At 34.1% G+C, this 26966-nt stretch overlaps 1 protein-coding gene across 2 annotated transcripts in view; it reads left to right on the plus strand.

The window, feature by feature from the left end:
• Window positions 1–26966, plus strand: part of LOC121374311 (neurochondrin-like) — a 36408-nt gene that overhangs the window by 4020 nt on the left and 5422 nt on the right. For both annotated transcript variants that reach the window (XM_041501369.1, XM_041501370.1), the window contains exons 2-15: window positions 1485–1590; window positions 3614–3699; window positions 4299–4363; window positions 7584–7732; window positions 9182–9309; window positions 10235–10294; window positions 12136–12208; window positions 13499–13668; window positions 16146–16334; window positions 17463–17581; window positions 20219–20588; window positions 20876–20999; window positions 24802–24885; window positions 26041–26205. In XM_041501369.1, coding sequence (XP_041357303.1) covers window positions 1485–1590; window positions 3614–3699; window positions 4299–4363; window positions 7584–7732; window positions 9182–9309; window positions 10235–10294; window positions 12136–12208; window positions 13499–13668; window positions 16146–16334; window positions 17463–17581; window positions 20219–20588; window positions 20876–20999; window positions 24802–24885; window positions 26041–26205 — 1888 coding nt within the window. The remainder of the gene's footprint in view (window positions 1–1484; window positions 1591–3613; window positions 3700–4298; window positions 4364–7583; window positions 7733–9181; window positions 9310–10234; window positions 10295–12135; window positions 12209–13498; window positions 13669–16145; window positions 16335–17462; window positions 17582–20218; window positions 20589–20875; window positions 21000–24801; window positions 24886–26040; window positions 26206–26966) is intronic.

Consider the following 26966-nt stretch of genomic DNA (forward strand, 5'->3'; position numbering starts at 1 on the left):
GTTTTGTTGGGGAGTGTAGGAGCTGAAACCCCGCGATAATACAGGTTTTTGTTATCCAGTTCCCTGTTTTGTTGGGGAGTGTAGGAGCTGAAACCCCGCGATAATACAGGTTTTTGTTATCCAGTTCCCTGTTTTGTTGGGGAGTGTAGGAGCTGAAACCCCGCGATAATACAGGTTTTTGTTATCCAGTTCCCTGTTTTGTTGGGGAGTGTAGGAGCTGAAACCCCGCGATAATACAGGTTTTTGTTATCCAGTTCCCTGTTTTGTTGGGGAGCATATATTGTATGCGACTGCACAAAAGTACGTACAATTGCATATTTCCGACATCATTGGGGAAAGTAAATAAGCATCCATCACATTCACAGCAAGTCCATCTCAGGCTCAAATGGAAAATATCTGGAAGTGGAGAGTACAAGCCAGATTTTTACCTTTATTTCTGTGGAATAGAATGAAAAGAACATGAAACAAAAATATATAGTCTGTATCTATGCTTTAACATTAAACTGTTTCATTGAGTTTAATTGTTTTTATATTCATTAAAGGTATGAATGTATCTTATATTTTTAACCAAACAATTTGACCATTATAATCATTCATTTATAAGATGGTATGTGCTATCCTGTCAATGGGATGGTGCAAATAAAATATCCCTTGTTACTAATGGAAAAATGTTGTGTGTTTTCTCTCTAAGATTCTACATGTATGTCAAAATTACCACAGTTTTGATACCCAATAGCTGATGATTAATAAATCAATGTGCTCTTATGGTGTTGTTAAACAAAAACAAACAAATCATTTATAAGACAACTAATATGACATCAAAATTGTTGTATTCATGTTCCAAAAATGTTATCTGTTAACATTGGTTGTCGGCAGTTCTTGAGTACGCTCAGTAGTTACACTGCTTGTTTGGTAGTTCTGTAAGTCTAGGCTCATGTATTTAATACATGTATAAAACTCTGATTGTCATTAATGTTTATCTGAACATGAACTTAACATGAAAATTGGACAAAAGTATAATTCTGATTAATTTTATTCTGAAAAACTAAATTCTATCAAGTTGATTTAGTTGCTGTGGATGGATAATACAGCAGGCTCATGAGCTGAGATTGTTGGTTCAAATCACAGTAGATACAGCCAAATGTGCAAAGAAGACTAAACATTCATTTAAAAAAGAGACTAATTAATATGTCATTGCGAAATATGGAAAGGTCCTCCATCATGTGAGAGAAACAGTTCACCAGGCTCTAATTGTAGGTTTAAAATTTAGGTAATTTTTTTCATTAATTAGTGTGTTCATTATCTTTAAAAAGTAGGAGATTAAGAAAAGTAGGCAGCTGTATCTATTAATCGTAGTGAGTTGTACGCCAAAAATCACTGTCTAATAAACACACTAATTAACAAGCTAAGTAAAGACCTTGGCATGCTAAAATTGCTGTGTTTCTGTAACATTTCCAAATAATGTTGATTTATTTAAATTGCAGGTTACAAAAATTGTGAGAGGTAAGAATACCAGTACTGATTTGTTTGAAAGAAAGGAAATTCTTAATGCCCTTGGATACACATTTCTGACAAGACTTCTAAAAACAGGTAATTAGAACTTCATTTATTAAAAATACTGTAATACTGTAAATATAGAGAATAACGGGTTACTGCCTTAAGATATCAGGTTTATCCTGCCAAAGTTAGAATGGCGAATGCTGCGAGGCTCTGCCAAGCATCATTCAACCTGAGCAGGATAAAGCTGATAATATCTTAAGGCAGTAACTGGTTATTTTAGTTATCCTGCAATCCTACAGGAATAGTCGAAAAATCATTATTTATTCCATTTTTGTGTACATGTAAATGAAGTATCGTCAACCTAGCAAGGCTTTAGCGTCATTCTTTGCTAGCTACATTCTGTCACATTCATTCAAAAAGCTCTAATTCATAAATAAATATACAAGTTTTGTGTATAGTTATCGCAAAACTAAAAGTTTTATTTGTATTTACTGTACTAAAGCAAATGATTTAAAGAGTGTGTTTATTGAAAATCTGGTCTGATTTACTTGTCACGTGAACTATATTTCTGTTCAGTGACCGAAAATATAAAGATTTATCTAGTCCTCATAACTTGCCAATGTATACAGTGATTGCAGGATAAAATAAGATATTATGCAGAAAATATTAATAAAATAGTACCAAAGCTTTGGTTAGCTGTAGAAAATTGGATATTAAAGTCTTTTTAAAAAGGAAATTTAAAATACATGTATATCCGAGTTGTGACTTTAAGTTTAAATTAAAAAAACCTACGAAGTGGGGCCATTGCCCACACACCCAATGTCATTGTTGTTCCTTCCATCTTACATAATGGTCTGTCTAGCAATCATAACAGCTTACATAGGTGGGTGTTCAGTTGTTTGGGTGCCTCCCCCCTGTCAATATTCTATTTATTACTTCATCTTTTTTCTTTCTAAAATCTATTTTCATTAAACATGTACATGTATATGTATACTGTAGATCCTGAAATTAATGCGATCATAATATTAATGTGAAAAATGTGAGTTAGTGTTATTCGCATTAATAATATGACACATTTATTTGTAAGTTTTGTCTGTGTCCCACGTTACTAAAACAAAACAAACAAAGATTAAAATTCTAATATATTTATAAAACACAACTGTCCACAATAGTCCAGCCGGATGCCGGCCACTTGTGACGATTGCAGGGTCTTTGGCGATCCTATCAAAAGCCGACACGATCCATCGCGTGTGAATGGGTTTTAGCACGCTAATCCTCAGGTGGACAGTTTCCTTGTTTTGATTTCACCAAAATAGCAGGGACTAAACAGGTTGTTAATTGATGTGTATGCAGAAATGTTAGTGAATTGATCTCATTGAAGACCCCTATAACTTGGATTTAACCGAAAAGTACACAGACCTGTGATGTTAGGAAAATAATATTTCAAAAGGAGGCCACTCGCATTAATTTCATATCGCATTTTAGTCTGCCCACTGTCACTCGCATTAATTTAGTGACGCGTTAATTTCAGGATCTACAGTATATGGCTATATGTAATAATGTGTAATAGAAAATAGATAATTTACAAAAAAACTAAGTGCTATTTATTCTGTTAAAAAAATCTATAATGGATATTAAAATAGTCTTTTATCCCTTTGAACTGTGTGATGTCACTGTATGTTTCAGAAATTGTAAAGATGTCATATTTAGTACTGGCAAAGTAATTGATTTGCAAGTGCCAAATTGTCCAATATTGTACGTTGCACCAATGCATGATCATTTCTCAGTAAGAAATCATTATTTTATTTCTGCGATTATTAGTGTCCGCTGGGGTAATAAAATGCAGTAACTGTTTTGTGTAGACTTTTGATAATATCTATATACTAGAGACACCCAAGTTTATTAAAACACACCAACTGTTGTGTTTGGGGTTTTGCATTAATAGTAAATGATATTATATGATGGTTATAGCCTTTACATTACAGACTGTAATCTTACTACATAAAAAATTGAGTTTCTGTATCACCTAGTATGCGAGTATCACTTGTGATTTGTATTTATTGTAACTTCCTAACCCATATTGTGTACATGTATTCATTTCTGTATTTTTCAGCATCTGTCCCAGATGACTGTCCACTAAGTATCTACAAGTCAGTGGCCCTGAGCATTCTATCCAGCTGTTGTTCTGATCCAGAAGTTGTAAGTGGTGTTTCTAGCATTAGGGCCTCCACGAGTCCAAAATATTGGACTCGAGTACTCGAGGGTCAAACTTGACTCGGACCCGAGTACCCGACACTTACACTAGATGATGATAAGATTAAGGAATAAAGTAAAATAGCATTATGCATCTTAATTGTAGCGTTGAACATGGATGCCAAATCATGCCATTGTATTGCATTTACAAATAGGGTTGATACATTCAATATTGTGACAGACGGATGGCCAGATTAAATAGATAAACTAGCACATGATCATAGAATAATTGTGTAACATATCTTGATTGTCTACTGCTGAAATTATTGTACTACATTGTCCATTGTATTATAGTTGATCATTATTTTCCACTTTGTACTGGTACTCGAGTCTTGTGGACGGACTCGAGTCTTGCTAGACTCAACCCTTGCGCGAGTACTCGTGGAGACCCTATCTAGCATGCATGAAAAATAATTCCTTTTTAACTTAACTGACCTCTGGCACTTTCCACTATTACTTACATACCATCTGTTAAATTTCAGCAGATTCAGTAACTATGTGTAATTTCAGATTGTGTATTTTCTAAATGTGTGTATCTCTTTCAGGCTTCACACCCTGAGCTGAAGAAACAAGTAATGGTGTTCGGTGAAATTATTATTAATGGAATTAAGTAAGTTAACTACAATTCTGAAAATCTTGATGCTTGACTTTGTGTTTATTTAGTCTGGTTATGGTCATATGCAATCACCAAAGAATTAGTGAAAATTTATTATTCTGGATTTTGCTCAAATGCATATCGGCATGTTTACTATAAACACATTGGCTTCACTGTAGTTTTTTTAAAAATCAAAACAGCTATACTGTTAGAGCATTACATGTAATTTTAAAGCTGGTAGAAAATATCCTGTTTCCTTATAAATGCAGACTTTGGTATGAGAACTGATGGGAGTGATTAATTGCTCCTCTATTATGGGGAGCCATTAAGATATTAATCCTATATAAATTCACATGCTATGGGGAGCTAAACATTTACTGTCCTTGAACCAGTCTCAGTGAAGTGATGGGGAGCGTGAGTGATAGCTCCTTTTAAACAGCAAGGTCCCACGAAACAAAGTATCGTGAAATATTATTTCTTTATTAATGCTGAACATTTACTTTGTGAAAAAAATAGTTTTAAAATATTTTATAGTTTCATTAATATGTATTTAGTAATTTTTATGGTAATTTTGTACCTAATTTTACCATTTCAAACCATAGTCATTTTGTACCAATGTAATTAATGTCCGTGCAATAGCCTACATACCGAAACACTTTGCCCATTTTGTATCAATAATTTCATACCATTAACAAACTAAAGTAGCACAGCTACTTTATTAGGGTTTTTTGGTGATATTTACAGAAGACATAATAACACAACTTTTAACATGTACCTTCATATTAAATAAACAATTGTTTTAAATTTCTAGATAGACTAAATTACAGGTAAATGTGTATGTACCAATTAAAAATATTTATTATTTTCAGCATTAAATGGGACCAGGTTAAAAACTAAACATTTATTTATTCATAATTTCAGTTACAGGAAGCATTATAATAATTTTCTTGCCATTGTATTATTTTATCTTTTATTGGCTTTTTGGTTTGTTTGTGTGAGGTGGGTTTTTTTTAGCATTATGCTATACAGCAGTGTTCGGTGTATCGGTGCATCCAGTGATTCGGCGCACTTGGTATTTTGCTTAAGTATGCTCAGGAAGTTGTCATGTTGTCAGTTTTTTTAACGAATTAAGGTTCAAGTCCTTTTTCATTGTTTAATCAAGTATCATCATATTTATTGTTAATGGTACAATTAATTTGTTTTTAGAATTATCAATAATTATATCATAATTTCAAAATAAATCATTCACCTGCTTTCATGTATATAAACGTGAAGTAGGTCAGCCTTATTGATATTTTGAATGTTAAAACCAGTCTAAAAACACCTTTCCTGCATTTTTAAAATTATAGTAAATGGTATAATAATTTTGGGGGGTTATTTTGATTTAAACTGAAAAGGAAAATACAGACAAATGAAAACAAAACAAAAATTTTACACCTTAATTGACAGTCATTCCAGTGCAGAATTGTTACATTGTTACAAAAAAAAGAAAGAAAAAAAAGAAGCGAATTAAGACTCACGGTGTGTGTGCACAATCTACCCGAGAAAAATATCCATGTAGGCATCTTAGCCATACATGAAAATGAACATGTATGTAGCTGCAGTACTGTGCCACTCAAGAAAACAATTCCAAAACTGATCACGAGATGGGTCATGTGTGATTGTTCATTTTCATAGCAATATTTTTAACAAGACAAAACAAAAAAGTACTAAAATAATCCTGGGACAATAGTGTAGTTTTTATGGGCTACAAAGTGAGGTCACGAGTGGTTTATAAATAGCGTGGTCACTGATCCACATCTACTGTGCCGAATCACTGGATACAAGGGGTATCTACATTTATGGACAATTTTAAAATGTTTATTTACTACAGACATAAAACAATTTGTAGTGTATCTCAGATTACGCGCGGCTTCATTAGTGAGAGACATATTTTATTAAGTATTTCACAGTGTTCACATAGAAAATGGTCTTTGAATGCTTAGGTGCGCTGGTACACTGGACAGCATTGTATACATGTATAATATCTAAAATCAATTTTTAAAAAGTCAATAATGATATACAAGGAAAGCTTGTAAATAATCGCATAGTTTGGGTGATTACCTAGGTCAGTAGGCATAATATCTTACATTTATAATGTACATGTAGATATTGGATACAAAACATTTTGAAGATGCTCCAAAAAAGATTAAATTTGTTTTACAAATGATCAGTTTGACAAGATAACTGTGACTGGTACTAGCACTTATTAATTTATAATGTATATATCTTCAAATATTGAGTTAATTTAATCTGTTTTCTTATTAAGGAAAAAAATCCTTTAATATTTTACAGTTTTCTAGCAAAAGTCTTCAATCTTATCTTTAGGACAGTTAAAACAATAATCTAAAAAATGGGATCCCTATTACCGTCCATTGTATTGATCATATAAGCACAAAATGGTTAATTTGCATTAGCTATAGCTAGGAGGCGGGACGTAGCACAGTGGTATCGTGCTCGCCTGATGCGCTGTCAGTTCCCATCGGTGGGCCCATTGGGCTATTTCTTATCCAGCCACTGCACCAATCCTGGTATACCAAAAGACATGGTGTATGCTATACCGTCTGTGGGATGGTGTATATAAAAGATCCCTAGCTGCTAATAAAAAAAATCAGTGGGTTTATTCTCTAAGAGTATTTGTCAAAATTACCAAATGTTTGACATCCAATAGCTGATGATTAATAAATCAATGTGTTCTAGTTAAACAAAACAAACTTTAGCTATAGTTACTTTCTTGTTGAATGTTTTATTTCCATGCTTACATATAGTGTATACATATAATTATACATATAAACACAGTCTGGTGATCCAGCAATAATAAAGCTAATGATAAGAATAAGGAACGACTAAATATATACATTAAACAAAATAAAACAATTTATAGTTCTAAATATAAAATGAATTAAAAAAATAAAATTGATGTTCATTTCTTCTTCTGCGTTCCCAAGGCCATGCTCAGACTTCCAGTCCTATTCTTACCAGGAAGTCCGCTGTCCGTCGAAGGGACGATGTCGGTTCCCAAAGTTTCTCTTTTAGGTCCACCAGATACGGCCAGGTTTCTTGTCTCAGGGTGCTATATGATGGACAGGACTGAAGAATGCGTTCAGGATGTTCGTTTGATTCCCTGCTTTTTAGTTCAAGTTGTGTTTACTTGGAGTATTCAGTAGGGTCACTTAAAGTTTGCTTTAACTTCTAGCAAATGTGCAGACCCATCTGAGCAGAGTGTTGTGACCGACTGTTACGACTGCCTGAACGGACTGGCCTCCACCAAACCAGGACAGGACACACTGATAGCTGGAGATATCATTCCAGCATTAGTAACAGTGATCACTAGTCAGGCAAATGGTTTGTATTATTTTTATATATACATCTATATGTCTGTAGTGTGTAAATCATCTTAAGATTACTTGTCTCTTAACTAATTATAATGATACATGGTTTCTTCATAATGGCAACCAAAAGGCTTGAAATGGACATGTTTGTTTTACACATAATTATATCATAGCAATAATTTGTGTTGGCCACAAAATTTTGTTTGCTTAATTGGGATTGTAATTGACCAGGTTTTCATGATGCTTTTGCTAAGAGTTAACTGAATTAAAACACAGACATCAAAGTGATTGAAAACAAAAATGACATGCTTGATGGTAGAGACCAGGGCCTAATTCACAAAGCTCTCATAGGCTCTGCTAGACAACAAAGCATCCTCTTTGCAAGTCTTTTTGCATTGCACTGCGAGATCGCAAAGTTGCGAGAGTTTAGTGAATTAGGCACCAGCTCTGACATTTTATGGAAAGTCAGGTCTAAATCATAATGCCTGACCAGATTGGCTCTTACAGTGTGATGATCGATTATAAAAATCAGTAATCGATTGTGTGGGAAAATGTTAACTGTAATTCCTCAAGTTTAGATGATAGAATTGATGTAAATATGCTTGGGTTTGGGTTAGTTTTCATAAGTACATAAAGAAAATAGATATTAAATAGTTAATAAAGATAAAATTAGTCATTTGCAGGGTGCATAGGACAATAGGTACATGGTCTTTATAATTCAAAGCCTTCGTCTGGTCTTGGAAAACTAACCGATTGTGCAATCAAAAGTTGATCGGTTGGTGCCGACCGATTATGATCGATGATGAAATCTCAACCAATTCCCATCACTACCTGTGCTTATAAAACTGTAAAGTCTAGATGTTCGTAAAGTCTGCATGGATTTCAGGATGGGTTTTTTTTAGAATGCCTTGAGATATTGAGTTGAAAATTTCTGTGTAGCTTTATCATGTGATTTACTTATTTTTGACAGAGTTATGACCCTTGAACTTAGGAGATATGAAAATTTATATTCCGGACTTTTGTTTCAGAAAGCCATGAGATATTGACCTGAAATGTTGTGTATAGCTTTATTATGTACTGTTACAGATAAATTAGCAGTACTCTCAGAATGCTTGTTTCAAACATAAAAGTCCATGTGAATAGTAGTCTCAAACTTAAAAACTCAACACTTATGAGCCCCATTTTCTTTACGTAAAATATTGAGTGAAACCATAAATATTTTATAAGCACATAATCCTGTTTAAGTATTCATGACAGGTACTTGGTAGCAGTAGACTGGTTTATATATATATATATATATATATATATATATGTGTGTGTGATTGTTTGTTCCTTAAATGTATAGTTTGACACAGTCTTGCCTACTAAAATATCCTCTCTTTTTTCCTAATCATTGTTTGCAAGCTGAGCTAACAGAAATAGATGATTGCAGATTTTTGTCTAATAGAGTTCTTTTTTTTAGAACATGAAAAGGCATTCCACATTTTGATGCAACTCTTGAAAAATAGTGGACCAAACACATGGACAGGAAACACTCGGTGCTATGACAAAATGATGAATTGGTTGGTAGAAGATTTTAAGAAACATCAGGTAAGTTATTTTCTGCCATTCAGATTTAATCCAAGACAATGAGTTTTGATTGATGTGAGCATTGAAGAATTACTGTTGATGGGATTTAGTAAGAAGAAATGCCCACTGTATGAATAATTAAAGAACCTATAGTATCTTGTTAATATATTTATATTGTTTTATTTGAGCACTTTACCCTTACTACACTCTAGGCTTATTCAAGTTCCTTGCAGCAGGGTTCGCACTAATTGGAAAAGGCTTTGAAAGAAAAAAATGTTTGGGCTTTTTCACATGGAAATCAAGAAAATGTTGGAATGTACACTATGCATTATTCAAATAAATGCCTGTAAAAAACATCTCATGAGAGAAAAATAGATTGATGTCAACTTAATTTTATAAAAGAGCAACTGTGAAATTGTTATACAGTGAAATGTCTCTAAATAGGACCCTCAGTAAACCGGAATTCCCGCAAAACCAAACTTATTTCACAGTACCGTGTTTTACGCAGCTTTAATCATTAAAGTTAACCCCTGAAAACCGGAAACCAAAAATTTCTTAACTTTTCAAAGTGTTGTATTTAAAATACAATTTAACATACATTTTCACATTGGTTATATCAATAATAAAAATAAAAATGGTTCCAAAGGCTATTTGTTAATACCTCGGTAAACCGAACACCCCTCAAAACCAACATTTTTATTCGGTCCCAAGGATTTCGGTTTAGAGGAGTTTCACTGTATACATATTTTTTAATTTTTTAAACACATATTTATTTGATTGTATGACACTGACAGAGTCCAGATAACTGATATCTATGGCAATGTTGAACCATAAAAAAAAAATAAAAAAAATAATAATAATAAAAAAAAAATGTTGATCCATACAGAAACTGAAATAAATGATAGTAAATAATAATCATTGTTAATTCAAAATGTATTTATTTCAGGATAATCACAAGTTTGAGCTGTGTGAAATTCTTGCTTTTTTTTTGTCAAATCATGTAACTGTAAGTACATTTTGGTTTTCTTCTTGGTTTAAACAATATTTAGTGGCTGTCATGTATGTGGTATTAGAATTGGCCAGGAGGCCTTTCCCTACATTTTACAAATATAAATATTTTATAAGCCAAGAAAACTGAATTGTTAAATCATTTTGAAATGTTTGCTGTTGATAAAGTTTTGGACAGATTTGAATGTGGAGGTATTTGTTTGGAAACTAAATGTCAGATATGGTTCCAAATAATATATCAAGTATTACAGTTAAGCAGGGCTTTTGATTGCACTAAAGATGAGGTGATAAAGGGTGTGCCCAGAATAATCGGTACCCAAAATAAGTACAAACATGTTAACCTCAAAACATTTCACCTGAAAAGCAATGGAATGTTATGCTGTGATTACATTATAATAACCTGAAATGCATTTCTGAATATGTATAACTCTTTGCCAGCTATCATTAACATTACTGCACTAAAACAAAACCCTGGTATGCTCATAACAGACAGAAAACCTGTTGTGCCCAAATTAGTGTGATCTAAAGCCTTGTTAAGATATAATTGGACATTGCAAATATCCTTGTATATATCTGTATTTAAAAATAGCTTTAAAGATGTTGAGCCAAATCAATAGGATGCCAACAGCCACAAGATGGACTGCCACTTGTTCGTCTTGCTTATTTATGACCATGTATATTACTGTGATACCTCCATAACACTAAGAGTGTACAGTGCAGTCTGATATCTTAATGTGAACTTTGACTGTGTAATGATGAATTCCTAATGTTGGGTGACATGTTATTCTAAAGTTTACCCGTGGAAGGAAAGAAAGAATTTGACAAGTTTTGTTCCATAAAAAAATATGTGCATAGTTGTACATGTATGTATTGGGTATTAAAGGTAGTCTAGAAATATATCACTTACTTAGAAACTAGAACTTATTACCACTTTAAATGGCATTTAGTGATTTGAATCTAATATTATAATTAATGCATTTAGTGGTTTGAATCTAATATTATAATTAATGCATTTAGTGATTTGAATCTAATATTATAATTAATGCATTTAGTGATTTGAATCTAATATTATAATTAATGCATTTAGTGATTTGAATCTAATATTATAATTAATGCATTTAGTGATTTGAATCTAATATTATAATTAATGCATTTAGTGATTTGAATCTAATATTATAATTAATGCATTTAGTGATTTGAATCTAATATTATAATTAATGCATTTAGTGATTTGAATCTAATATTATAATTAATGCATTTAGTGATTTGAATCTAATATTATAATTAATGCATTTAGCATTTGATTTGAATCTAATATTATAATTAATGCATTTAGTGATTTGAATCTAATATTATAATTAATGCATTTAGTGATTTGAATCTAATATTATAATTAATGCATTTAGTGATTTGAATCTAATATTATAATTAATGCATTTAGTGATTTGAATCTAATATTATAATTAATGCATTTAGTGATTTGAATCTAATATTATAATTAATGCATTTAGTGATTTGAATCTAATATTATAATTAATGCATTTAGTGATTTGAATCTAATATTATAATTAATGCATTTTGTACAATTAGCCATCATCTCTTTAGTATTTAGATCCAACAAATTTAGGCAAATAAGCTTTAAATGTTAATATAGTGAATCTTTAAATTTGTTTACAGTAGAAACATAATTATGGTATTATAAGTTAGGAAGATTTATTGTGCCCTTTTAACTATCAGACCCACAACTCTTATAGAAAGTAATATATTGAATGTAATATGAAAAACTACATCTAATATCAAATTAAAATGTTATAAACTATTTTTAACTCCTCTTTTCAGGATGACACTTCTAAGGTGTCATGGATAGAACCACTTGTTGCCACACTCAATGAAGTGCTCAGATGTAAACTTGGTAATTGTGATTATATCTTATTATGGGTTTTTTAATAACTTATTAACATATTATTTCTTTTCATGTATAACCTGACCCATGTACATTTCCCCTATTACAATGGACTGTTAAGAATGTCCCAACAGTCAATGATTGGCAAAAAGGTTACCGACTTCGAGTAACTTTATTAACGTGACTATATCCAATGAAGGGAAGGTTTAGGCACATCCACCCTGGCCCAGTGCAGAAGAGAGAGGGGAAGTTTGAAATGGGTGGAATTTGCAATACCAAGTTAGAAGTTAGGTCTAGAACCTAAAACCAAATATCACTACAAATGTTGGTCAGGAATAAAATTTAGAAGCCAAAGAAAAATTTGAAGTAATGAATGTGATCATAGTTTACCAGCTTCTGCCACATGACCATCTCTTCCTTCTCCCTCCTACACTTCTGGGGTAGGGGGTGGGGGGGGGGGAGAGATTTAGCTTAGTCGATTGAATGCTCACTTGAGCATGGGCGTACATAGGATTTTGAAAAGGGGGGTTCCAATACATAGGATTTTAAAAAGGGGGGTTCCAAAATAGATTGCAGAGATATTGGGCATATATTTCTATGTTGAGTAAATATAATAATGTCAGATATCAATGTCAGATATATTAAATTATAAAAAAAGCAATTTCAGGGGGGTTCGGTCGAACAATGTACGCCCATGTTGAGGTGCTTGTATTACAGGATCAAACCACTTCGGTGGATCCATTCAACTGATTGGGTTTTTTCTCTCATTCCAACCAGTGCACCACAACTTGTCAAAGGCTGTGATATGTGCTTTCCGATCTGTGGGAAAGTGCATATAAAAGATCCCTTTAGGAAAAATGTAGTGAGTTTCCTCTGATGACTGTGTTAGAATTACCAAATGTTTGATATCCAATAGCCGATGATGCACTAAATACATATGTGCCATTAAACAAAATGAACTTTATCCTGGGGTCTAGACATGTCTTCTTTTGTCATCCTGTGGTTTTCCTTTTCTTAAGTAGTAGATCTTCCTCTGTTTTTATAATCAGTGTTATTTTCAGCTTTAGAGATTTTAAGCATCTCAGTCACCCATTTTTGTTATCACATGGTTATATAGTTTGTTAGATTATAGCTCTGCAATGGAGCTTTTCATCAAATATTTCTCCTCATATACAAGCAGGATTAGTATAAAAATACATGCCATTGCATATTGACTTGTGTTGACTACTGTAATATTTTTTTTTATTTTAGATTTTCTCTGAAATGCTGCCATGTTTTTCATTGTGTGTCTTTTTAAAGGAGTAGTTCAGAGAGAGCGTGTTTTGAAGCTAGCATCGCTTGTGGTGACTACATGTGGTATGGAGAGTGTCCTGCCTCCTGTCACAGCTGACAGCAAATTGCTTCAACTCCTCACTCATCTCACCTGCATTGAAGTGACCATGTTGCTGGAAGATGGTAATATGCAGCAGGTATTAGCTTTTACAAACTTATACTCGTCAACATATAGCACAAATACAGTTGATTATGTATGGGTTGTTTTTTATTTGACAAAGTATCTGTTTACATCAATGATGTCCAAGAAATTGGCTTGCAACTTGGTAAAGAATAATGCTCATGTAAGAACTTACTTGAATCTATTCAGGGGTTAAAATAATACAGAGGTCCAGGGGCCATTACATCATGTAGAAGCCAACATGCTTATTATCAATATAGAAAATCATACATTATGAAGTTAACAATTTTTTTTTTTTAAATATAATCAAACCATATACCAATCCAGTCAAGAAGCTACTGTTTTGTAGCATTGCCACTAAAACTAGTGTCCATGCCTTCTCAATACAATGTAAATTATTGGTCTGTTAATTCAGGGTCTTCATACATTATCCCCATTATGAGTTATCCCCCTTGTGCTCACCCAGTCCCACAAGCAACTTTAGGTCCATGGTTAAAATTAACTCAATCAAATTAATGAATGGTTTTTCTATTTGGTATTATTGTTCACTAAGTCAATGTCAGGGTCATTTAGTATGTCATTAAAAGTTTTTAACTTGTGATACCTTTCAAAGATAGTTTTCCTATTTTGTTTGAGTGTTCAGCATGTGATATTCATACAGCTGCACTCCCTCAAGCTCAATAATGTGACTCCCAAGTAACATCATGGTCATTTGGAAGTTTTTTAAAATGTTTGTAATTTGATATTGGCAATAAATTTTACAAAGTGATGGTCTTTAAACTGCACATCCTAATGGCCATAGATGTGACATGAGAGCAAGATAAGAATCTGACAACAAATTGGAACTTTCTTGTTCGAAATTTTTTAAGTTGCTACAAAAACTTATTAACTAATTGTGTAATATATGATTAAGAGAATGTGGGATTATTGGTATGGGAGTGTCAAGACTAACCACTTGATTAAAACTGTCTAGCGCTTAATATGTGGATCAGTATTTCTCTTCATTATCCAGTACACAACATGAGACATTGTTGCTTGTTCATTCTAGTTAATCTTATGTATGCAGTGTTCTAGCTAGCATTAAATAGAGGGGCGCTGCGCCCTGCCCCCGTTTTGTGCCGCCCTGCTGTGTGTGTTTTCCGCACCGCCCCTGATTATCGCCACCCTGCCCTAATTCATTGTCAAACAAAAATACCAAATCTTGCTTTCCTCTCAAAGCGTGTACATTGTTGTGACGAGTCTGAATTCCCAACTAAAAAACGTTTGACAATACATTGTTTGGCCACAGTTGTGAAAGCCGACAGCAGTAACGTGATATGTTTTTTTCGTTTCTATTGTTAGTCGATATGACTGCAGACGAGCGACAATGCGAAATTTATTTTGATAAGTAAATTTTTGAAAGTAATTGTTGCCGTTGCAAATACCCAGACCAAGATACATATAGTTTTAACTGATGTCAGTAGTCCTTATCAATGACACATTGATTGCATCTTTATAATATGGCACAGAGTAAACTAGCAACACTGGTTATTTGGTCTATGAAGGCATAACTGTGTTTTGTTAAAAGCATGTCTACAAAAGCTATTTAATAAAATCTATCTAGACCTTGACATGCAATAATAGCCATTTTTAAATGCAGTGAGCAACTTGTTACAGATATATCCTTATGTCAATTTTTTAACTTGTTTGTTCTTTTATTTCTTTATTTCTTTTTATTTATTTCTAATCATTCTCTTTTTTTAATTTCTTGATTTCTTTTAATTATTTCATTTATTTATTTTAAATTACATTTGGGCATGATATTAAATGGTATAAATACTATATATAATAAAAAAAAGAATATGGTTTTTTAGGTGATCCAACCTTTTGTAAAACATTTTAATAGTTAAAGTTTGATTTTATTTAACGACACCACTAGAGGATATTGATTTATTAATAATCGGCTATTGGATGTCAAACATTTGGTAATTTTTAAATTTAGTCTTAGAGGAAAAACCTGCTACTTTTTTCCATTAGTTTCATCGTTTATATACACCATCCCACAGACAGGATAGCACATACCACGGCACATTCCAGTCGTGTTGCACTGGCTGGAACGATATTTTTTTAATAGTGTCTATATTTAGTACATTAGTACAATAATATTGCATACGGCGATGAATGTACTGTTTCATCAAACATCCAAATTTAAGAATAATAAATATGGGTTTAGAAATTGATTGTCTCCCTCCCTCCAAAAACGTTTTGTAAATTAAAACCAGCATAGATATTCCTACATATATGATATTTATGAATGTAAAAAATTCGATCATATCCAGCACTTGCCTCCAAAATAATATTTTCGCGTTAAAAATGCCCTACAATTAAATTAGCGCCCTGCCCCATCAAAATCCTAGCTAGAACACTGTGTATGCTATGATATTTTGTATTAGATATATTCATTTCAGGGGTCTTAGAATGTGTGTCATAAAGAAAGCACTGATTTATTGACAGATTAAAGACAAAATGGAACTTTTGTGTGCCTACTATGCTTTGTTGGAAGCTGTCATTGGCTACATGACAGTGGACCAGTCACTTGAGCTGGACAAAACACAGATTATCCAGCTACATGATGCCATGGCTGGAGCCTTCAATAGTATCCTTTACTTCTTGTCAGAAGTAGCAGCATTGCAACCACAGCAGGTATGGAAATGATTCTTTCTATACATATCTCTTATACAATGTAGCTTTTGCTTTTAAAACATTTCTAAATGAAATATTTAAAAATGTCTCTAAATTTTCATTATCTGAGAAATTTGTTGTGTTGTCATCAATTTCGGTGGTTTCTAATAATGTTCAAATTAATCAAGTTTGTCAAGTATTCATGCACGAGAATTTTTAGTTTGACAACAATGTACATTGCATGCTTTAGTAATGGTGTTTGTACATGGGGGATTTTCCCCAATATTTATATAGCATTTCAAATGATTTAAATATTTTAAAGTAATACAAATTATTGATATAGAAAATATTCATCTTGAGGCCACACAGTGCACAATAGTTTTTATTCAACATAGAACATTCAGCTTTGTTCTCTGTGCAGTTTAATTGTTTTTGGTAAAATATAAAAGATTTGTGGAACATTTTATGATAAAAAAATAATAATATACAAATAACCGATTTATGCTATAAACTGATATGCAATTAAGTGGATTTGACTGTATTATGTTTAGTTTACTCCAGATGTGAACGTAAAGACATAAACCTGTTATATGACTATTGCAAAATTTGTCTTCATGTGTTGTTGGGAGTAAGTTCTGTCTTGAATGTTCATCACAGTAGGGGGATGGGGTGGCTGTTTTTGTCTTTGACATCCATGTGTTGACTGCTTACCTAATAATGTTTTTTATCCAATGAGTCAATAGGTCTATATCTCCATAACATCTTTATTATTAAACTGATTCCTATACTGACAAAAATGAGGGTGTTAAAGACTACATTAGTCAGTGCCATCATAAAGGCATTGAAATTGGTTGAGAACAGTTTTTCATTCTCCACAAAATCTTATTAAACGAAAACGAAAACTACAGCACATAAATTTGTATCTTTTGAGTGTTATTAAAATATAATGTACACATACATGTACAAGACCAGTGATGTGAATGATTACAAATTAAAAACATATCCATGTGTCTGTACTCATTAGGATCAAGTATCAAATAAGTGTACCGTAGAACAATTTAATTTTTAATGAAAGTGGATTTTTTTCTGTTGAGAGTTAATATTTAGAAATTGTTATCTCTATGGAGGTTGTGTGTACTTGTGTTTCAGAAACACTACCATCCTGTTGTTATTGCATCAGTGCGTATCCTTGGAGCTTGGTTAGCAGAAGAAACATCAACTCTGAAAAAAGAAGTGTTCAATATTTTGCCTTTTCTTGTTCATATATGGTAAGTTTGTGACCATCTTATGGTTTACAGGTGTACACAAAATATTGTCCTTTATCATTCTGTGGAGCACATTGAATTACAATGTTCACTTCACCTGTCATTTGGAGCCAACAGTTTTCTAGCTAGCGATAAATAGAAAGGTGCTGTACTATTTGGAACTGCCTGGTCGCATTCGTTGCCACCCTGCCTCTGATTAGATTAATTCATTGTCACCTAAAAAGTAATAAAATCATTAATTGTTTTCCTCTCAAAATGTGAACACAATGTTGTCAGGGATCTTGAGTTTTCCATTAAAAAACATTTGACAGTACAACATTAGGTCATCATTAAATTTAAATATTTTTTTTAGTAACTAGCCTACAGTGATTTCAGATAGGCAGGACATGATACCACTATCTATAGTGGCTGTCGGTCTGAAAAATCTTAACTGGGCAGTCAACCTCACACACACTACTACACACCACATAAATAAATAGATAAATAGAGTAGAAAGTAATTTTTAGATAGCAATGTTACCATCATGACAGTCTTTACAATATTAGGTGTCAAATGAAAACACCTAGACCTACAAACATGTGGCTTTCACTGCTACAATTGATTATTATAAATTCAATATTAATTGCATCATTATGTGACATTAAGCAAACTAGTAACATTGTTTACTTGATGTATATAGGTATAAATGTGAAATTTGTAACAGCCTGACTGAATAAGTTTGTTAAAATAAAATTGATCTTGACTTTGACCTTTAATGGTAGCCATAGTTAAAGTATGAAAAATTAAATAAAGTGGGCCTGTGGTGGTTCACTGTATATATACTGAAGGCCAAAAGAAACTTTACCATTTTCAATTTGGAATGTTCGAAAAAATTAATTGTTTTTAAAAAGTAACTCAATCCAAAACACATAGCCCAAACACAACAATAATGTATGCAGAAAATTATACCCGCCCACTGCACGTTTTGGGTGGAACACACAGAAAAGGGAAAAACTCGTGCACTATGAACAACAGTAATTGCACGTGCAATAAGGGTATAAAAACGGTTTAGACGGCATGTCAGACATCCACACAGATAAAAAAACACCATAGGAATGCCATGACTGACACCAGAACAACGCGAGAGAGCCCTGGGTATGATACAGATGGGAGCCACTCATGCCCACATCGCCAGAACCTTCGGTTGTTCCCGTGTTACTGTTACAAACTTGATGCAACGCTACAGGCAGACAGGGCAGACATCAGACAGGCCAAGAACAGGCAGACCCAGGGTGACTTCGCCCCGTGATGACCGGTACTTGCGTACCTTGCATCTACGAAATCGCTTCCTGACAGTGACGTCATCAGCAATGAATGCCTTAGGTCACAGGGTTAGTAGACAGACAGTGGCCAGGCGACTCAGGACTCGTGGAATAAGGGCTTACAGACCATATAGAGAACACATGACCTCATCAGACGACTGATTTTTTCTATGCGTCAGAGAATTATTGCTTGTATTGGGGCAAGGGGTGGTCACACACGCTATTAATGTGACTTGTTATTGGACTTGAGTGATTGTCTGTATGCTTTGCATGTCGTCCATGAAGTTGAAAGCTCGATTTGTGTACACCACCTCGCTTTGGGAAAATGTGACATCATTATCAGATGCTGAATGACACTCATTTTTAGTTATGTTAATGTTGACATATTGATCTAGTCAATATATTTTACCTCATGTTTTGTTGTTTTTACACCAGAGTGATTTAAAACTATGGTAACGTTTCTTTTGGCCTTCAGTATATATTGAAGTGAATTTTAGCAAGTTGTTATAAATAAACATTTTTGAAGTTAATCATATTGATATTTTGCCTTGATTTAATATTAAGGTCCACTTTTAGACCCTCGGTATAATTTGGTCATCACAACTACATGAAACTGTTTATGTACAGAAGAGAGGTAACTTACAATTAGAGCTCACTATTTGGCTGGAATAGAATTACACACTTCCTTATCTCATTAACCAGTTATTCAACTTATTGTGTCTATCCTGCAATCCTACAACAGTGATGAAAGAATGTTTGTTTTTTAGTTTGGATGCACAATATCATATATACTGTATCCACATCTAAGCAGTCAAGCCTTTGTGGTATGATTTGGCTATCCTGGGGAAGTCTCATAAACAAAGATAAATAATGTTGTCCAGTTGACCAAGAAGCAGATTTATATGACATTGTGACTGTCATCAAAAGTTAGGCAAAGTATCCTCAGAACTTTGAAAGTCAGTTCCTGCAGACTGTTAATGGGCCAACCTTGTAGTTCATGTTGGCAGTTTGCTGGCTGTCGTCTGTGGTGTAGAGTAATCTGAAGAATGGAGTGGATTGAACGGGAAATGAGACAGTATACACAGAGTGCCAGATTAGGTAAATTTCATCCCTAGCTATTGTCACAGAGTGGCAATTTCAGATTGTGTCTGTTTGGATAGAATTCACTGTTTCCTCTTATCTTGTCAGTATTATATACAGTATATTGTTAAATTTGTATTATGGCTTTACTCTTTTTGTAATGAATTGTGAGTGGGTGTTTTACTTTAATACCCCATATACTGGAGTACATACGTAAGTATGAATTCAAATAGAAAATAATGTTTTGTGTGTTTTTCAGCTGTGTGTCTGTCAAAAGGAATAAGGATATATTGCAGACTCCAGAAGTGAATAGAAGTGGCTGTGAGTCAGGCTGTGAGTCAGGCTGTGAGTCAGCCACTGCAGGGACTGAATACAGTGAACATTCACATGGAGAGATATGTACATCCACCGTACTGGTCACACAGGAACAAGCGTCGTACTGCGAACGAGGTGAGGAATTTACCAACGTGGATGTGGTGCGATTTCTTTTACCAGGACTCTGTCACCTGACATCCGAGGATGAGGCTAGACAAATATTGGTGCATGAAGGACTACACACACTGTTGGTTGAATACTTCAAACAGAAAATGGAACTGTTTATGGAAAACAGACAAGACACACAAATACAGGTAATATGCTTACAGGTTTTTATTCTTCCGACTAGTATTTCATCTTGGTAGATTTGTGTTATTGTGACCTTAACACGCTTTACTATGAATGAATGTTTAACAGAATCATAGAACAACACTGCTATGATGAACAAAGTCAACCAAGATATTAAATCCACATTGTCATGTGGTTTTAAAAGTCTGCTAAGTCTTGTTATTTTGAACATTTGTTTTCTTGTTATTACATACATTTATAGTTTATGAATCTCATTGTTTTGCTATTAATTGTTTGGTTTTCCTTCTTGCAGGACACAGTGTGCACTTTATGTGGAATCTTCTTAAACCTAACAGTAACTGAACCTAGCTTATCTGGTAGTCATCACCAGTTTTTCATCCTTTTGGATTCCTTGTTTTTCTACCTGCCACAAATTGGTGAGTGTCAGTTCATTGTTTTTAATGGTTATTGAAATTCTTGTCAATTTGAATGATGATAAAATATGTTTTCTTGTTATTTTGTGTGTGTGTTTGTTTAAATTTATTCATCCCAGTTAAATGAAAATGTCAGGTATAAGGAGCCCTGAATGTACTGCTTTACAATACAGTGTTATCACAAAGATACAATACAAACATATCAACATACAATAGCATATTCATACAATATAAATGTATAAACTAGATGTAGATAGATTACATAAGATAATTGCAGGAACAAGAAAAACTGAGAAGAAAGAGAAATGGTACTTGTGAATTGATGAAATCTTTTAGGAAATAATTTAATAATTTTTAATATTTAATATGTATTTTGGAGCAAGCTAATATAATCAAGAAATTTGATGTATTTCTGTATAATTTCATTTGAAAAGATTCAGTAAGTATTATTTCTTTTTTACTTAACCTGACCTCATACAATGGCATATTCCCGTATGTTAGTTGTCTGGTCTGAACATCCCAACAGCCAGTGAGATGGCTCAAAATCCAACTGTAACTGACCGGCCTTGGTGGCGTCGTGGTAGGCCATCGGTCTACAGGCTGATAGGTACTGGGTTCGGTTCCCAGTCGAGGCATGGGATTTTTAATCCAGATACCGACTCCAAACCCTGAGTGAGTGCTCCGCAAGGCTCAATGGGTAGGTGTAAATCACTTGCACCGACCAGTGATCCATAACTGGTTCAACAAAGGCCATGGTTTGTACTATCCTGCCTGTGGGAAGCGCAAATGAAAGATCCCTTGCTGCTAATCGGAAGAGTAGCCCATGTAGTGGCAACAGCGGGTTTCCTCTCAAAATCTGTATGGTCCTTAACCATATGTCTGACGCCATATAACCGTAAATAAAATGTGTTGAGTGCGTCGTTAAATAAAACATTTCTTTCCAACTGTAACTGGTTCAAGTCTTTTTGAATCCTTATATAATGTTTGACAATCCGAGCTTGATCATCAGTCTTCCAGACAATCTGGATCATTCTCCAGTGGTGGCTGTCTCCATTCAACATCTTGGACATAGTGTCTTTACTGCAGTTTCAAGCAATTCACCATCTCTATGCAGATGCATCTTTGGAAGCTTGGGGAGCTTATGTCGAAGATCAGACAACTTCTGGGCAGTGGTCATTACAAGAAAGTCAGCTTCATATCAATGTCCTGCAACTTCAGGCCGTCTGCAGTGCAGTTCTACATTGTCAAGACTGGTTGAAGAATTCCAATCTGATGGTGGCGACAAACAACGTGATGGCAGCAACTTATATAAATCATCAAGGCAGAACACACTTGAGCAGTCTACTTGACATATCCTTCACCTGTTCGATCTGGCCATAAGTTGGGAAGGTTTAGCCGCTTATGTCTTCCGTCCTCCGATACTGTTTCCAAGGGTAGTCCAATGATTTTATCAGTTCCATTGTTGCCTGTTACTCATAGCTCCGATGTAGCCAAATCGTGTGTAGTGGCCAGACCTGTTTCGTCTCACAGATCCAGATCCACATCCATTGCCAGACTGGGAAAAGTTTTTACTTCATCCCATGTTGAGACAGCACCATCTCAAATCCACACTTGATCCATCTACACGTGAGTATCTTATCTCCGAGAGGTTAAAGAACAAGGGCTTCTCATTAAAATCCACAGTCTATTTTGAAAGTTCATCGTATGTCAGTGACTGCTGCCTGTAATTTTTGATGACTGTGCTTTCACAGATGGTGCTTTAGGAATAACATCAAGCCTTAGATGATTTGTGTTGTAAGCTGGTTAAGTTTCTACTTTACTTGCGGAATTACTAGCTGGTTACATTTCAGTAATACCTACAGTCCAAGATCCAGCAACTAGTTGAAGTTGGCCTTGGTACTGGAGATCCATACGATGATTAAAGGTTTCAAACAGCAGGATGAGACACAGTAGTTTTGTCCACTGAAATGGCACTTAAATCTTGTTCTGAGGGCCTTGTCCTGATTGCCTTATGGGACACTGTGTGCAGTTCCACTGGATGTCTTGAGAAGGAAGACCGTGTTTCTTTTGAGATTTGCAACAGCAGCAAGAGTTTCTGAATTTCATACACTCGATGTTGATATAGTTCGGTTTCAGCTTGGTGATATGACAGTCAATCTTGGACTTTTAATGATCTTTGTCACTAATAATCTGCTTCCAGGCTAGTCTCTTTGGACTTATTCTGTGTAAGATCTCTCGTCCATCTTGGGTCAGTATGATGTTGAGGACTGCACATAGAGATGTCCGCAGAACTGATGAGTGAGGACTTGCATTTGACAATTGTTTTCTCTGCACTATACTACGTTTCGCACATTTTTGGTGTCAGGTCTTTTTTCAGGTGACATTAGCTTTTTTGCACATGCAGTTTGGGGAAAATTTTTGCCACCTTGTTGAATAACCTGGGGCTGTTTTGTCCAATGTTCTGACGGATGCAACCATAACATTTGTTGTGTACTAACATCATTTGGGCATCCTTGATGGAGTGGGCTACCCTGGTTTAATCTTCCCCTTCATGAGAACCATTCCAGTCTATGGGGAGAAGATGTAGGCGTCCTTGGAGCATATGGAACCCCCCACTTACTGTTGAATGCTGCCATTGTTTGAGGTCAGGTTGAGTAGAAAAGATATGGAGAAAACTTGTGTAGTGTTTTTCTCTTAACAATACTTAACCTGACCTCAAGGGTGTATACCACCTGGCCTCTCTGCTTCCATTTCTCTGTTTGATGCGCTCAGGGGAAAGAAAAAAGCTTTAGTCATGTGACTGGAACAGGAAGCAGAGGACTCATTGGAAGATTTTAAGACATCTCATTAGGAGAATATGTCATTGTATGAGGTTAGGTTAAGTATTTTTAAAAGAAAAAATTATCCAAGTTTTGTTTTAGCTCTTTGTCAGTTATTAGTCCCCAACTGGTCCAACCGGAGGGGACTATAGGTTTCACTATGTCTGTCAGAATGTCTTGAGATATTGAGCTGAAATTTTCTGTATAGCTTTATCATGTCCTGTTACAGATCAATTTGACTTTCATGGACATTTACCCATTTTTGACTGAGTTATGGTCCTTGAACTTCGGATCGACGCCATATAACTGTAATTAAAATGTGTAGAGTATGTCGTTAAATAAAACATTTCCTTCTTTGAACTTCAGAGATGTGACTTTTGTCTTACAATGCCTGAAAATACTGAGATGAAATTTTGTATATACCTTTATCATGTACTGTTACTGATCATCAACCGGTCTTGGTTAGGCCATCGGTCTACAGGCTGGTAGGTACTGGGTTCGGATTCCAGTCGAGGTATGAAATTTTTAATCCAGATACCGACTCCAAACCCTGAGTGAGTGCTCCGCAAGGCTCAATGGGTAAACTACTTGCACCGACCAGTGCTCCATAACTGGTTCAACAAAGGCCATGGTTTGTGCTATCCTGCCTGTGGGAAGCCCAACTAAAAGATCCCTTGCTGCTAATCGGAAAGAGTAGCCCATGTAGTGGCGACAGGGTTTCCTCTCAAAATCTGTGTGGTCCTTAACCATATGTCTGACGCCATATAACTGTAAATAAAATGTGTTGAGTGCGTCGTTAAATAAAACATTTCTTTCTTTCTTTCTTTTTTGTTACTGATCAAGTTTAACTTTCATGGTGATTTACCTACTTTTCACAGAAGTATGGCCTTTGAATTTAGGAGATACGACAAATTGTTGGGTTCGGTAGTTGATATGTATTACTTTAGCAGTACTCTCAAAATGCTTGTTTATACTTTATTTTGCAGTATTTGACTCAAATCTGTTGGTTGTAACAGCCAATTTTTCATCTCTGGGACTTATGCTTCTTCGCAACCAGATAAAAAGATCAGGTAAAAACAAATATGCCAGTTTTCCCCATTGTACCTTTAACAAGTAAAACAACTCTTAATTGAAGAATTAATCCAGTCAGTGCTGACTCATTTTAATATCTGTAAATTAATTTTGATTTATCATTACTCTAAAAGAGTAAGTATGATGAAGTTTAGTTTGAAGTTTAGTTACAATTGTTATATTTTAACACCTTTCATTTTGTTATTTTACATATTTAAGTATTTATTTGTTTACTTAATTTTGTTAATTTGCCAGTTGACTATATAATTTTGTTAGTAGTAACTACTACTACTACAGTAAGTCAGCCTCCCTCCCTCCCCTCTATCCCTTATAATCACTTATTACTAGTGTTAGTACTGCTGATGATAGTAAATTGGCAATGACAGTAGATGTATATGCACCTAGATTATGGCATAACAGTGGTGTATATAAGAATTGTTTGTCTTTTTAAGAATTGACCGCAATTATTTTTTGGTTCATGCAAGTATAAACTGAAAAAAACACTGTATGACTCTGTGTAGGTGATAAAAAGTGTGCACATTGTTTTTTCGGTTTATATGCATACTTTAACAATGCATGTCTTAACTTAGTTTGTTTAGCTTTAAATAACACCTGTAGTATTGTTTGTGTAAACTTCATTTAACAACCGTGTCTTAAATTTGTTCGGTTCATCAAGATATGAATGCAAAAAAGTAAGCACCTCTGGACCAATCAGATTGCCATAAAGTGTAGAGATGCAAAGAAAATTTAATTATTTAAAAAGGTTTGATTTATAGAATCATGTAGTATTGCGAAGTGATTTTATGCTAAATTTGTGACTGATAAATTCACACAAATTTACAAACAACAGAACTTATTTTGTTAAAAATACATATAAATCAGTTTATGTCCTTTTCATGACTTTGTTTGCATAATAACATCCCATAATGATGTAATTTTCTGAGGTTTATTGAAAGATAACATGGAACATTTGTAATTATATAATAAAAACATTTATTAAAGTTATTGCCAATATTAATAGAATCATGGCTATTGCTGCTGTCACTGTGGTTACTCTTATCATCATCATTAGTACTTCTATTATTATCATCATTGTGTTTATGTAATATAATTTTACATCTGCTTTCACTTCTGGTTTATTTCCATTATTGTAGATTTAATTATAGAAAACAGAGACAAGTTTCTGGCTGCCTGCATATCTTTTATGAAGAAAGCACATGGTCAGTCACAGACCAACAAGGGTTCCTCTCTGCTGTTATCAGAAGAGTATGCCAGCTTGTGGTCCAGTATCAAAGATCTGTGGTTTCTTTCCATGGATAGTAAGTTGCAGAAGCCTTTGAATGTAGTAGTGTAATTACAAGTATTATTTGAAATCCTTTTTTAACAAGTAGTATATAAAAGTTTATAAATACATAAAATAATGTTTGTATGTGAAAGAATAAATATTTAATTATTTTCATGTCTTTTTCTAATTTTCATATTTTAGAGCATTTAATGTTGTGCTTAAAAAGATCAAAGTTGGGCCAACTTGTATTCATTTGTAACACATATGCCAAGTTTTCACCATGTCTTGCTGACCACAATTTGTTCTGAAAACAGACAAATATTCCATCATATTCATTGTGGCTAAAACAGTACTAAACTATTGGCGATCAATTCCACAAAATGACCATTGTTGTCAAGCAAATCTACTCGCTGAAAACCACCTTTTCAACTCAAAATTGCCAGTATTTCTTACAGAAAAAGAAAGAAAAGTAAATTCTGCCATTGCTTCAATCAAAACTAGTTCCAGTTCTGTTACTATTTCTGACCAGTGCAGTATGGCAGGAACTAAGAATTAGTGAAGCCAATGTATAGTATATTAACGTGCTTGATGTCGGGTGAGATATCTTGTTACTATTTCTGACCATTGCAGTATGGCAGGAAATAAGAATTAGTGAAGCCAATGTATAGTATATTAACGTGCTTGATGTCGGGTGAGATATCTTGTTACTATTTCTGACCAGTGCAGTATGGCAGGAAATAAGAATTAGTGAAGCCAATGTATAGTATATTAACGTGCTTGATGTCGGGTGAGATA

The sequence above is a fragment of the Gigantopelta aegis genome, chromosome 6 (assembly GCF_016097555.1).
Source record: "Gigantopelta aegis isolate Gae_Host chromosome 6, Gae_host_genome, whole genome shotgun sequence".
NCBI classification, from domain to species: domain Eukaryota; kingdom Metazoa; phylum Mollusca; class Gastropoda; order Neomphalida; family Peltospiridae; genus Gigantopelta; species Gigantopelta aegis.